Raw genomic sequence first — 12,402 nt, 5'->3', positions numbered from 1 at the left:
GGACGAGCTTTAGATCTTCATGCTCTTAAATGTTGTCGAGCAGCAGCAGAATCAGAGCAGATAATGACTTCTCTAGCTCTGACTTCCTCAATCCACCACAGAGCCCATAGAATTGACATTAATAGATAGAAAATTAAAGATGAAAATTGTAAAGCATATCAGCATGTTCATCTAGATAGAGCTGAATAACAGGCATGGCAGTATTTATCACTGCATATATTGGTGCTGTTGCCTAAATTCACCAAACACAAGACGCATTGGGATTGTCAATGGGATTTACTGTTTACAAATTACACAGTTTTTGTCCATCTAGAATAAAACAATTATACCTATAGAAATTAAATATTCATATAAATTTAAATATAAGTGTAATATACGTTTAAATTATCCAACAGCGTGATGTTTATTATTCTTAGATGGACAAAAACTTAAAGGTGATAAAGAGGATCTTTTCGTCGACTGAGAAACCAAAGACTGTTAGTGAGTTTTTGAAATGAGCGCATGCGTAAGAACAACCCCCTCTCCTTTCGAGGGAACGCCTCCCAAAACGCGTGCATGAGTATTGGAACACGAGTGTTTACCACCGGCATTCGCTGTGTTGTGTTAGTGGATTCATTATGTCGGACTCACCGCAGGTAACTCATAATCTGCAGTTGTTACTCCTGTCTCCTGACAAAAACATTGCATGCGGCGCCTGTGGAGTGTGGAAAGTTACTGGAGCGCGCAGCCGCGCTCGTCTCTCACAAGGAACGTCACGGCAGTGAAAACAACAGCGAGAACCGCTGCCGCTACCTGGACTAACATTTTCACGCTCGCTAAGTGTGTCCCATCGGGTAAGAAATTCGACATGCACACTTGAGATCTTCACTTGAACACTTGAGCCGAACACAGGAAATACGTCATGTAAGTAGACAAGTGCTCAAGGGCATAGAGCGCAAGTGTGGGTATTTGGACAGGGCTTAAAGGATGCAGGCTTGCCTTCCAGTGGCTTTGGCTGTACTCTTTCAGAAGATGTGTAACAGCGCCCCCTACCGTATAACAGTGAAAACACTGGAGCACTGGGAAAATTCAGCCGGTGGCGGGAAAGAGTAAAAGTAGATTTGAAGTAAACTCCTGTGTACACTGCCAGTAGACTAGCCTACACAAAATCTCTTTAAAATGTACTTATTACATTTATACTTCAAATCCACTGAGATGTTTATTTAGTGACATATCACTGAAGACTAAATGATGTAAAATTATAATTCAACTTTATTTGCACATTTCTTAATATTATGCCTAAAAAGTGTTTTAATCAGAATATCCTGATAATAAGGATTGTATGATCTTTGTATAATATCAGTCTTTAAATATTTAAAGTGTTCTTGCAACTTTAGCACAAACATACTTCAGTTTGTTTTATTCACAATTAAAGTTCATTAAATACAAATTCAGTCATCCCAATTTAGCAGACAGTCGCAGGGTATTTTTATTAAGCACGTAAATATGTAAATGTATTTGTAGTATACTTAACACAAAATAAATGTATTTCAAATACATTTTAGTATATGTATTTTTTCGCTAGGGAAGTTTATATGTCTATATTCAAGACACCAGAGGTGTGTAAATTCTGCCTAATGCACACTGTATTCATGTCATTTCCTTCCAGATGTTTGTGTGATACACTGTAAGCATGTTTTCACCAGACTGGTGATAGATGTGGGGAAAGAGGATCAAACACAAAGAGCTGGTCAAGCTGGAGAGTTTTGATATGTTCACGAAGGGGTTGCCAAAGCTTGATGAACATGGTGCTAGGTCGGTGAAGAGAGTACCTCATTTTCTCTAGTTTCATCAAATAAAGAACATCTCTTATCCAGCGAGTGTAAGATGGAGGGTGAGGGCTTTTCCCATTCAATAGAATTAAACGCCTAGCTAAAAGAGTCAGAAAGGCTACAAAATCTGAAAAGTGAGAAGACAAAGAGGAGCAGGCAGGAGAAGCCCAAATAAACCTGTGACTGGACAGAGTGAATATCTGCAGAGGTAATGGCTGACAATGAGACGAAAATGTGCCTCCAAAAGGAAGACAGGGCAGGACCAGAACATGTGAATGAAAGTGGCTGAACCAGAATGACTCCTGTCACACTCCTATATCAGTCACACGGCATCAGATCAGAATCTCCTTCAGCGCAGATTGTCTCGCTGCCCCTTAGCAAGCTGATTCAGCGATCTCCTCTACGGCCATCCGCCGATATCAGGAGGAAAAAATGACCAGGATTTTTCCCCAAATAGACCCGACCTCAGTGTTACAGCAGACAACGTGTCGTATTTATGGCCAATAACATCACAAAACTCATGGTGATTGAATGAATTTTATTATTGTATGAACTAAAATACTTAGAAAATACTGACTTGAGGCTGTAACTGATGCCAAAGGTGCGTCAACAAAGTATTGAGCAAAGGCTGTGAATATGTACGTGATTTTTTCATGTTTTATTTTTAATAAATTTGGATTTCAAACAAACTTCTTTCCCGTTGTCATTATGGGGTATTTGTAGAATTTTGAGGAAAACAATGAATTTATAATGACATATTTTCCATTTTGGAATAAGGCTAACATAACAAAATGTGGAAAAAGGAGCCCGATCACACGAAAATGCGTATCAATAGTATGAGTTTGTAATCTCGTAGAATATACGCCAAATGAGTTTTGGCGTGCTTATGGTACGCAGTTTTTCGCGTGCATATGATACGCACTTTATGGCGTATTATACGTACGAAACCCCCACCCCAATCCTAAGAGCGTATCATATACACGCCATAAAGTGCGTATCATATGCACGCGAAAAAAACGCGTACCATGACTGGAAAAATATTCTGCAGGTGCATTTGAAATGTTTCAACTAATCATCTTGTAATGAACATAATTTAAGTATGAATTATCATATGCCGTAAAAGACAACAATACTCAAGCACAGTAAAAGGTTTTGCCACAAACTCAACTGACTGCTTCTCTCCTGTATGATTTCAGTCTCTTCAGATCTTACTGTACATGATTTATGAGCTTCTACAACCTTTGACCTCCTAACTGAACTCCTTTCACAAACTGAGAAATAAAAACAGTATAAATAAAAATGAATAACACAGTTTTCTCTTAGTCTTATTAAGTGCAAACAATAATCAAAGTTCTCTCTCAATATTCAAAGTTCAAACAGAGCCCAGATCTAAGAGAAGGTTACAACTACACAGCCAGCCTAAGATCACTTTCATATTGAGAGATATTTGCACACATCAGGGAGCCACTTTCAAAATGTAACACACACAGTTTCTGCCAATCTCATGTTAATCTTGAGTAAATATAGAGTATTAATGCATCCTTCATATCTCCGAAAAGTCTTTAGTTTTATCATATTTATAACAGATAGTTACACTAAACTGAGTCTTTCCAGAAAAAGCTGAGCTCTTGGAGGCGTGTCTGCTGTCAGTGCTGTGGGCGGAGCTAAAGAGTCACAAGCGTGTGCAGCTTTTGTGTAGAGATCGTCTGCTAGCTGGACATCATTATACAAAAAAAAGAACAAAACGTTTGTGTTGTTTACATTATATGCACTTGTGCGCCGATTGCCAACAAAACACAGACATCTGATGCAACAAAACGTGTTGGTGTGTGTGTGTGTGTGTGTGTAAGTCACACTCCTTTCGGTGACAGGAGCTGCGTCTCATTTCGGAGGCTGCATCCTCTGGAGGTCGCATTTGAAGGCTGAATACTTCATCAAGGATGTCTTATTTAAGAAAAGTAACCGTAATAAAATTGACTGATATTCATTGTGAGGTGTAAAATACTGTAATTGATTTCTTGTGTTGCAATCTAACGGTTATTTTTCTGAAATGAGATGATGATGTATGCAGCCTTCAAAGGGTGCAGTCCCTGAATTCGGACATTGTTGAAACATTTCTCGGCTTCCGTATCCTGAACGAAACGTGTTGATGGGCGGCTCTGGCTCTGAGTGATATGTGTGTGTGTGTGTGTGTGTTATCAGGGAGAAGTGCCTATACAAGGAATTCCAACCTTTATTATGTGATAAAGGGCCATACTTGAAATAAATTCGGCGAAACCCGTCCACAACCAGAAGTAGTATATTTGGTACAGAAATACTCCGCCGTACGTCCAACTCGTGTTTTGTCCATGTTTAGCCTGAGAATGCAACTCTTTAACAGTGTAAATAAGTCAGAATGCATTCATAGCATTATTAAAAACAACAGTGGAGGCGTAATGTAAATGTAGCAGCGGCATATTCTATCCTAATTTCACCCTCACACTCCGTCATGGCAATATCGTGAATCAGTTTATCACCTCAATGAGAAATCTCGTCACATTTTAATCTCGCGAGATCTTGTGGCATGTGATCTCGTCACATCTCTAAAAAATATCCTATGGTTGATCTACATTAACTCAAACTCAAAGCATGTATGACCAAATATTGACACTTAAACTGTCACATTTCATAAACTCAAAACTTTAAATGAGTTGACAGTCTCTTACAAATGCTTAACCATGTCTAAGCAGCTCACTGGAGATACTGGTCATGCTTCCACCTGATCGAGTGACATGGAGCTTTTCTCTGATTCCTCGACAGGTACAGTGAACTCTGCTGTTACTTCAGAGTCAGTAGATGTGGTTTGAGAGGAAACTTTGATCTGGTGATCTGTAGGGTTGAACTCATCAGGATGTGTCTAATCCCTTCTGATTCGACCACAAACAATCTTGGTTTCCTGCAGATTATTTTTCCTTGCTTCCCACTTTGTTGTACCCTTGAGGAGTTTGTAACCTGACCACTTCACCTTTCAGAAGGGCACAGACAGGCTTGATGGTTCAGTCATAAGACAGCTTCTGTCGATAACACGTGTGCAGGTCGTTTTCTGAGTGTGACATGGCTTTTCTCTGAAGACGACAAGCAGCTTTTTGTCAATTTGGGAGTGTTGTCCATGTTTGTCTTGACAGAAGTCATTCTGCTGGTGATCCAAGAATTCCCAAATGAGGAATGTTTTTCAAATTGAGTAGATTGAGGAAGACGTCTGCTCCATCTCGCTTTGATTTTTCATCAGCTCATTTGCACTTCACACCACTTGTTCCTCTTTTGAGAATATTTTGTCTTGGTTTTTGTCAGGGTGCATATGCTATAGGACAGGGATGGGCAAACTCGTCCTGGAGGGACACTTCCCTGCAGACTTTAGCTCCAACCCTAATCAAACACACCTGAACCAGCTAATCAATGCCTTTGGGATTACTAGAAAGCTACAGAAAGGTGAATCTATCAGGGTTGGAGCTAAACTCTGCAGGACAGTGGGCCGAGTTTGCCCATCCCTGCTACAGGATAATTTTGCTGAAGGCATGACACTCCACACTGCATCACATGTCGGTGTAATATGTTTTGCCTTGGAAATGTGTTTTGGAGAAGAATGCCTTGGTTTTAAATTACATTGAGAAGTTTGATTTATTTCAGTGATCCATTAACTCTGAAACTGAAGCCGTGATGGAGCTGCTGGGATTAAGGTAGTTCAGCGCTCCTCTTGTGTGTCTGCAGGTCTGTGTGAGAGCGCGTCCTGCGGCGGAGTGTTTCTGTTGGCCTCGGCAGCGCTGGCGAACATCACCTTCTTCGACAGCATGGCCTGTGAAATCCTCCTGCAGCTCAACGCCGTTCACATCCTGCTGCAGGCCTGCAGAGACCGGCAGCGCGTCGACACGCCGTACTCCAAAGACCAGGTGCTGATCTCTCCGTTCACAGGCACAGCAGTCATTTACTGCAGTTATCCTTTACAGATCTGTTCCTCTTCCCTTCACTTCCTGAATGAACTGGTTCTGTGTTGTGCTAAAACTAGGGCTGTCGATTAAAGGAGTTAATTTGGTTCCATTAATAAAATGTCATCTCACATTGCACAGAGTTTAGTTACGAACATGACACGATGCTTCAATCCCGACAGGTTGTGACGATCCTTGCCAATCTGTCGGTTCTGGAGCAATGCACCGCAGATGTCCTGGAGGAGAAGGGTATGTGCACTAAACATCACCCGTCAGTGTTTTTATCTGTCCTACAACATCTGAGAGTTACACGTGCTGTGTTCAGGAATCGAGCAGCTGCTGGTGTTGCTGAATGAGAAGCCCTCGTCCTCCAGTCCATCGGAGGGCGCCGCATGCGAGCGTGTTCAACAGAAAGCTGCCGTCACACTGGCTCGTCTCAGCAGAGACCCGCTGGTCGCTCAGACCGCCATACAGCTCCGGGGTACGAGAAAAACTCTTTAGTGATGCTCAAAACAACTAGACCTGATATCGTTACACAACTCAAAGCAAGTGTCAAATACTGCACAAGCTTATCTGAGAAGAAAACAGATCTTGGATGTCTGAAGTTCCCACAGAGGAACCATGTGTAAATCAAATACTGTACATGAGACAACATACAGTAAATAATGCTCAGCATCTCTTTAGCGTTTAGTATCTTATCAATTAAGAGATTATTAATGCTGTGACCTGATCGTTAGGTTTGTCAGACTGCAGATGGTAATCTTGTATCTTCTCCTCAGCTGTTCCTCGTCTCATTGAGTTGTGTCGCTCACCAGCCGAAAGGAACAACAGTGATTCAGTACTCGTCGCCTGTCTGGTAGCTTTTTTCAAATGTACAATTGTACTAATATTCATTCTGAACTGAAATGTGTTGCTATGTAAATGTACAAATATTCTTCAGTATTCCTGCATGACCGTGTTATCAGTTATCAGAAGTCAAATCCCAGAAGGCTGTAGAGTTAAGCAGATGTTTGATAAGTTCAATTAAACACAGCTGTTCTTCAAATCAATCATTGTTAATGTAAACTGTACCTAAAAGGAAGGTTTAAACAAACTGCTTGAATATAATGTGGAAAGATGAATTTTGAACTTTCTTAGCGTCCCTGAACATGACCAGAGCCATACAATCCTAATAACAGAAAACACATTCTGTTTGAGCAGAACCGGAGGATGTGTTGTTACCCTTACAAAAAATAAGTATACTTCAAGTTCATTTTATTAAGTATAGTGAAAGATGTGATCAGTAGATTTTGAAAAATGCTAAAGCACTTGTCCAGTCATAAACCTTCATTCCAGTGATATTCTTTTGAGCTCTTTTGTATTGTCCCATCTCTCATTCTGCATTTTTTTCTCTTATTTTCAAATCTCCCTCTTACTCGTTCTCTCTCCTCGACCGTCAAACACCCCTGATGCTGATTGGTTAGACGTTTGTTGTTGGTGTCGGCCCGACTAACTTGCAAACTGTGTAATTGAAATTCTACTGAGTCCTCCTTTAAGCATATAAGTATATATTATGTAGTATGTATACTAATATCAATGTACTAGTAGTATACTTATAAGTGTATAATTTCAGTACTGCTTGGGACTACAATGGCACACTTTTTTAAGTGTATAGAAGTATACTTTCAAGTAGGCTATACTTTAAGTGTAACACTAGTAAACTTTGTACTGCATCTGTGCTACATGTGAACTGATATTGATAGTTTACACATTTTATGACATTTTTTTCAGCGGCCGAAATTTCGGTGCATCCCTAAAATATTTACAACTAATGGAAGTTTTACAGTTTGTAAAACTATATGAAAAAGTATTTAACCTTCATCCTCTCCTCGCAAATTATAACCTCATTCTCTCGTGGGTCAAAATGACCCCAAGCCCTAAAATTCTACTTTTTTTCATTTCATTTTGATAATATTTTTTTCTACATTTTAATGCATTTTTTTTTATTTACCTTTTAAACTACTAGATTTTATCAATAAATAATATAATAAATATAATGTAAGCACATTCTTCACATTCTTTTTAAATTCAAAATAACTCTCCATTTAATGCATAATGCTTTTAATTCAACTCTGTCGACCTCTTGTGGAAAAAACATAATATGACATGGTATTTCATGACTCTTGCCACTAGATGGCTTTATAGCTCTTTATGAATTGATCTCCTGGGTCCTTTTTCAGTTTATTTCTTCAGTGTGCATTCAGGTTGTTTTGGTAAAGTTTTAGCATTTTTAGTTTAAATTCACCTTTTTTAGGTTTTTCTTTATATACTGAATTGCCAGATTCAAGTTAGTAAGGTGGACAGCAGGGAAAACCTTGACGAATATTGATTTGAAAATGCTGATTTTAATTCAGAATAAAAAGGTTGTTCTGCATTGTAAATGTGTTCAAATCTAACCATATCTGTGTCAGTCTGCATTGTGACCGACTGATTTTTATTTAAAGAAATTGAAAAAAATAAACATTTCCCCGTTATATTCCAAATTCAAGTGCGACAAAAGTCCTTTTTATTTATTTATTTTTTTAATAATTTCGGGTCACAACTTCAAGCCAAGTACACTTAGAATACTTCATTATACTTTTAAGTATATCTTGATCAAAACAAGTACAGGCCAAATATACCGAGACCTTATTGTCAGTACAAGTCAAGTATACTTAAGTGTGTTTTCTGAGAAGTACATAAAGAGTAGACTGAAAGTATACTTTCATATTTTTTAGTTTAAAAGTAAGTATACTAATAGCACTCTTGAACACACTTCTTTTCATCATTACGTATATGGTTTGACAGGCTGCTTTGAGGAGGCTTGCGGCTGAATGTCCGGACAGTATCGGACCTGCTGACCATCAACAGCTGATCAAGCCCAGACTGGTGGACTCGTTCCTGTTGTGCTCCAACATGGAGGAAAGCTTCGTCTGAATCAAAAACAACCTGTGCAATTTTCTCAAAGTATTTATTTGTTACCAAAAGAAACCACATTGGCTGACCTGTACGTTTTTGTATACAACCTCCAGCCATCCGGAAGAAATATAACATGGATCATGCATGACTGAAATATACTGACTGATGTAAAAAGCATTATTTACATCAGTCAGGGATTTAGAATATCTTTGTACAAAAGTATCAAATAAAAATGAAAACTCATATTCAGCTGCAGCTGTGCTTGAAGAATCAGACATTTTAAATGTATCGTGTATATTTCCTATTCAAATGAATGTAAATGTATGTTTGATACTGCAGCCTATATAGTGCTGAAAACTATTTAAGAATCTGGTAAAGAAGCATGTGCTGAATAAAGCTAATTCTGCTGGGTCTGTGCTGAATGTTTCTTCCCTGAGTTAGCCTAAGGGTGTGAGGGAGACGGAGACACAAGAGTTTAGAAACAACTTTCCAGGCTATGAGTTGACAAAAGTTGTGTATAATGATAAACCTCAGCCTTTAAAGGGATCATGAATTCAAGTTTCTCTTTTATTGAAACAAGATCAGAAAATTACTGAAACAAATTACTGAAACAAGATCAGAAAATTATTAATTTCTGCAAGAGCAGGGAGAGATTCACGAGTGCACAGGACACAGTTTGAGTTCACACACAATATCTGAGCGAGAGGAGAGGCAGTTCATAAGAGAGCACTGTATATCTGAGAGCAAAGGATAATTTAATAACGCCATACATGTTGTGTTTACTTGTGTTATCTTTGTTTGATGATCTGAAATATTAAAGTGTGACAAACATGCAAAAAAATAAAAAAGTCAGGAAGGGGGCAAGCACTTTTTCACACCACTGTATATTGATGTATATTTGTGAGCAGATGAAAAGTGAGTGTTGATTTCTGGAGATATTTCAGCGAGAGCTGCGGCTCAGAGGCTGGTGTGTTGCTCCTGTCATATAAAGCTCGTGGAGACCTAATAAAGCATAAAAGAGCATCATTTCAGAAGAAGAGATGCTGATGGAGATTTTCTAGAGATCAAGGCAGCAGATTGAAGCTCTGAAGCTCCTGAAAGACTGAATTACCAACGGTGTTCAGCAGCGATACTGTGAGTGAAGACAGAGAAATAAAGCACACTATCAGGAGACGACGGGATTTCTTCATTCTGCTGATCTGAATCACATTCATGATCATTCATACTGTCATCAGTTCACATCAGTCATTCACAAACCAGTTCAGGATTAAATGAGTCTCAAATGTGCTTTTATTCAATCTGATGAACAATTTACAATATGAATATTAAAGCAACTTTATTACTCTGTTTATTCCAGATTCAGAACAGTGTGTGTCTGATCTAGATGTGTAACTTCTACAATGAACAATGAAAAACACGAATTAAAAATGAATGAATACAAATGTGATGAAGAGAGATTTGATGAGTGTGTGTGAAGATCAGAAAGAGGATTTACAGAGTGTCTCTCTATCCTTTAATATCACACAGAGACACTGAGAAATGATAATCAACAGTAAATCCAGCACAGAGGGGTTCAGTGAATGTGGTGTTGAGTGTGTGTAAGTGTGTGAGTGTGTGTGTGTCAGAGACGCTGTAGAAGGACAGAGAGCCGGCCGACACGTCCACATACACTCCTGCTCTCTTAGAGGATAGACGGTCAGCAGGTATAACAGTTTCTCTCTTCTTGTGCCAGACAGTGAATCCTCTATCAGAGCAGGACAGACTCCAGGATTTGTCATTGTATCCAAACTCACAGTCATCAATCCCTCCTTTCCTGCTGATTCCTTCATATGTCACTGATATTTCAGCTCTATCTCCGCTCCATTCAGCCTCCCAGTAACAGCGTCCAGTCAGTCTCTCTCTACACAGAACCTGAAGATACACATTAAATCTCTCAGGATGATCAGGATACGGCTGATCCTCTTTCACACGCGTCACCTTCCTGTTCCCATCAGACAGAACGAGTCGAGGGTTTGCTGTGTTTGGATCCAGTGTGAGATCACAGGCATCTGAACACAAGAAGAGAGAAACATCAAGAACAACAGTGAAGATGTGTGTGTGTGCGTGTGTGTGTGTGTGTGTGTGTGTGTGTGTGTGTGTGTGTGTGTGTGTTTACAGCTTTGACAGAATGTCCTCCAGATTCACAAATGTCCTCACTAATCCAGTGAAAGCTGTTGAACAGAGACTAGAGATTCAGACCTCACTAGCAGTGCCGGTCCTAGACTTCTGGAGCCCTAAACACAACTGTGTGAAAAAGCTGTCAGGCCTGAAACAGAGCAGACTAGTGTTGTCAAAAGTACCAAAGCGACACTTAAATGTGAAGCGTAATGATAGCAGGCTTTCTGCAGCAGCGGCTCGGCTCATTCCTGCTGACAGACGATCCTGTGTGTGTTTGTGTGTGAAGAGCCTCGACGCTTTCTATTTACTGTGTGTTTCTGCAGTGTTGATCACCGTAGCCAATCACAGGCATGTTTGTTGATCATGTGAACACAACGGTTTAGTCAGAATCAGCTCAATCCTCCAGAGTTTGTTCAGCGTGAGCTCTGCACTCTCCAATGGTTTCTCTATAACAACAGTGTGAACATGATGGCAATAAGAGATAGAGACAGATGTGATGATCGTAACAGCAGTTTTCACTCAGTCAGTGAGTTTGTGCTGCGGCTGAACTCAAGTCAAATCACATTCATTGATTATAAACAAACACATTCAGAATTTGAGTGACAGTTTTATTGTTCATGCTGCTAAGATCACACAGTTTCAGGAGTTACAGCCGTATTGAACTGAGTCTGAAACTGTGATGATTGACATTGTGATCATAAGCAGAGCGACGGACGGACAAAAACAATCTGATAAGAATTGAAACCATTACAAAATAATCTCCATTCTTCTTGTCATGTTTCTGCTCTGGACAGATATCTTTGATTTGAAGCCATAGGTCTCATCCACACTAACATGTTTTGGTTTGAATCTCATATTTTTCTCTCTGTTTTGTCCTTCTGTCCACACTGAGATGGTGTTTCTGTCCTGTGAAAACTGAGCTTTCTGAAGACGCTCTCACGAGTGGATCATTTTGATAAAGCTGTGTTCGTGTTGTAGTGTGACTGTGAAAACTGAGGTATTTGAGACACTGACGCATGTTTAGTCATGTGACGCGTACTGTACCGACAGATATCTGTGTTTACGCCGGTATTGTGCCTGTTATGAGCTGTTCACTTTCACACTGTTGCTAAAGATACGTTACTTTGTTCACTCTTCATTTCACAGTCCTGCAAACATGACAGAAAATTCACTCACAATCACTGTCCTGCGGCGAAACATGAGCGCAGTTGAGTTTAAGAGCAAACATATAATGTTGAGAGCGACCAGGACGCTTCAGTGAATGCTGAGATATTCTGATCAATAAAATGATCCTGCCAGAAGAATAGAGTGAAACTTTATTATGTCTGATCGTCTGTATCATCTCAGTGAGCTTTATTGTTTCACACATGTGCAGTAAAGTGAATTTAACGTTTCTGATGTTTCAGTGTGAATGAGAAGCTTTTGGAAAACACTTGTAAACTCTAGTGTGGACGAGAGCGTGGCGTTTTTATTGTGTCTGAATTAATAGTCACGTGTCAAGACATGTCATTACCATCACTGCATGATGTCCAAAA

General features: G+C 39.6%; 1 protein-coding gene across 4 annotated transcripts in view; it reads right to left on the bottom strand.

Moving 5' to 3' along the window:
- The window catches only part of LOC125247875 (NACHT, LRR and PYD domains-containing protein 12-like), a 220,444-nt gene that overhangs the window by 29,141 nt on the left and 178,901 nt on the right, over positions 1–12,402 (bottom strand). For 3 of the 4 annotated variants that reach the window (XM_048159406.1, XM_048159412.1, XM_048159413.1), the window contains one exon: positions 9,854–10,758. In XM_048159406.1, the coding sequence (XP_048015363.1) occupies positions 10,217–10,758 (542 nt within the window). In that variant the 3' untranslated portion in view covers positions 9,854–10,216. Of the gene's footprint in view, positions 1–9,853; positions 10,759–12,402 lie in introns of those variants that run through there. The other variant, XM_048159403.1, reaches the window with a different exon arrangement.

Source organism: Megalobrama amblycephala, linkage group LG15 (assembly GCF_018812025.1).
Source record: "Megalobrama amblycephala isolate DHTTF-2021 linkage group LG15, ASM1881202v1, whole genome shotgun sequence".
In the NCBI taxonomy this organism is placed as follows: Eukaryota; Metazoa; Chordata; class Actinopteri; order Cypriniformes; family Xenocyprididae; genus Megalobrama; species Megalobrama amblycephala.
This window is presented reverse-complemented; position numbering and strand designations above follow the sequence as displayed.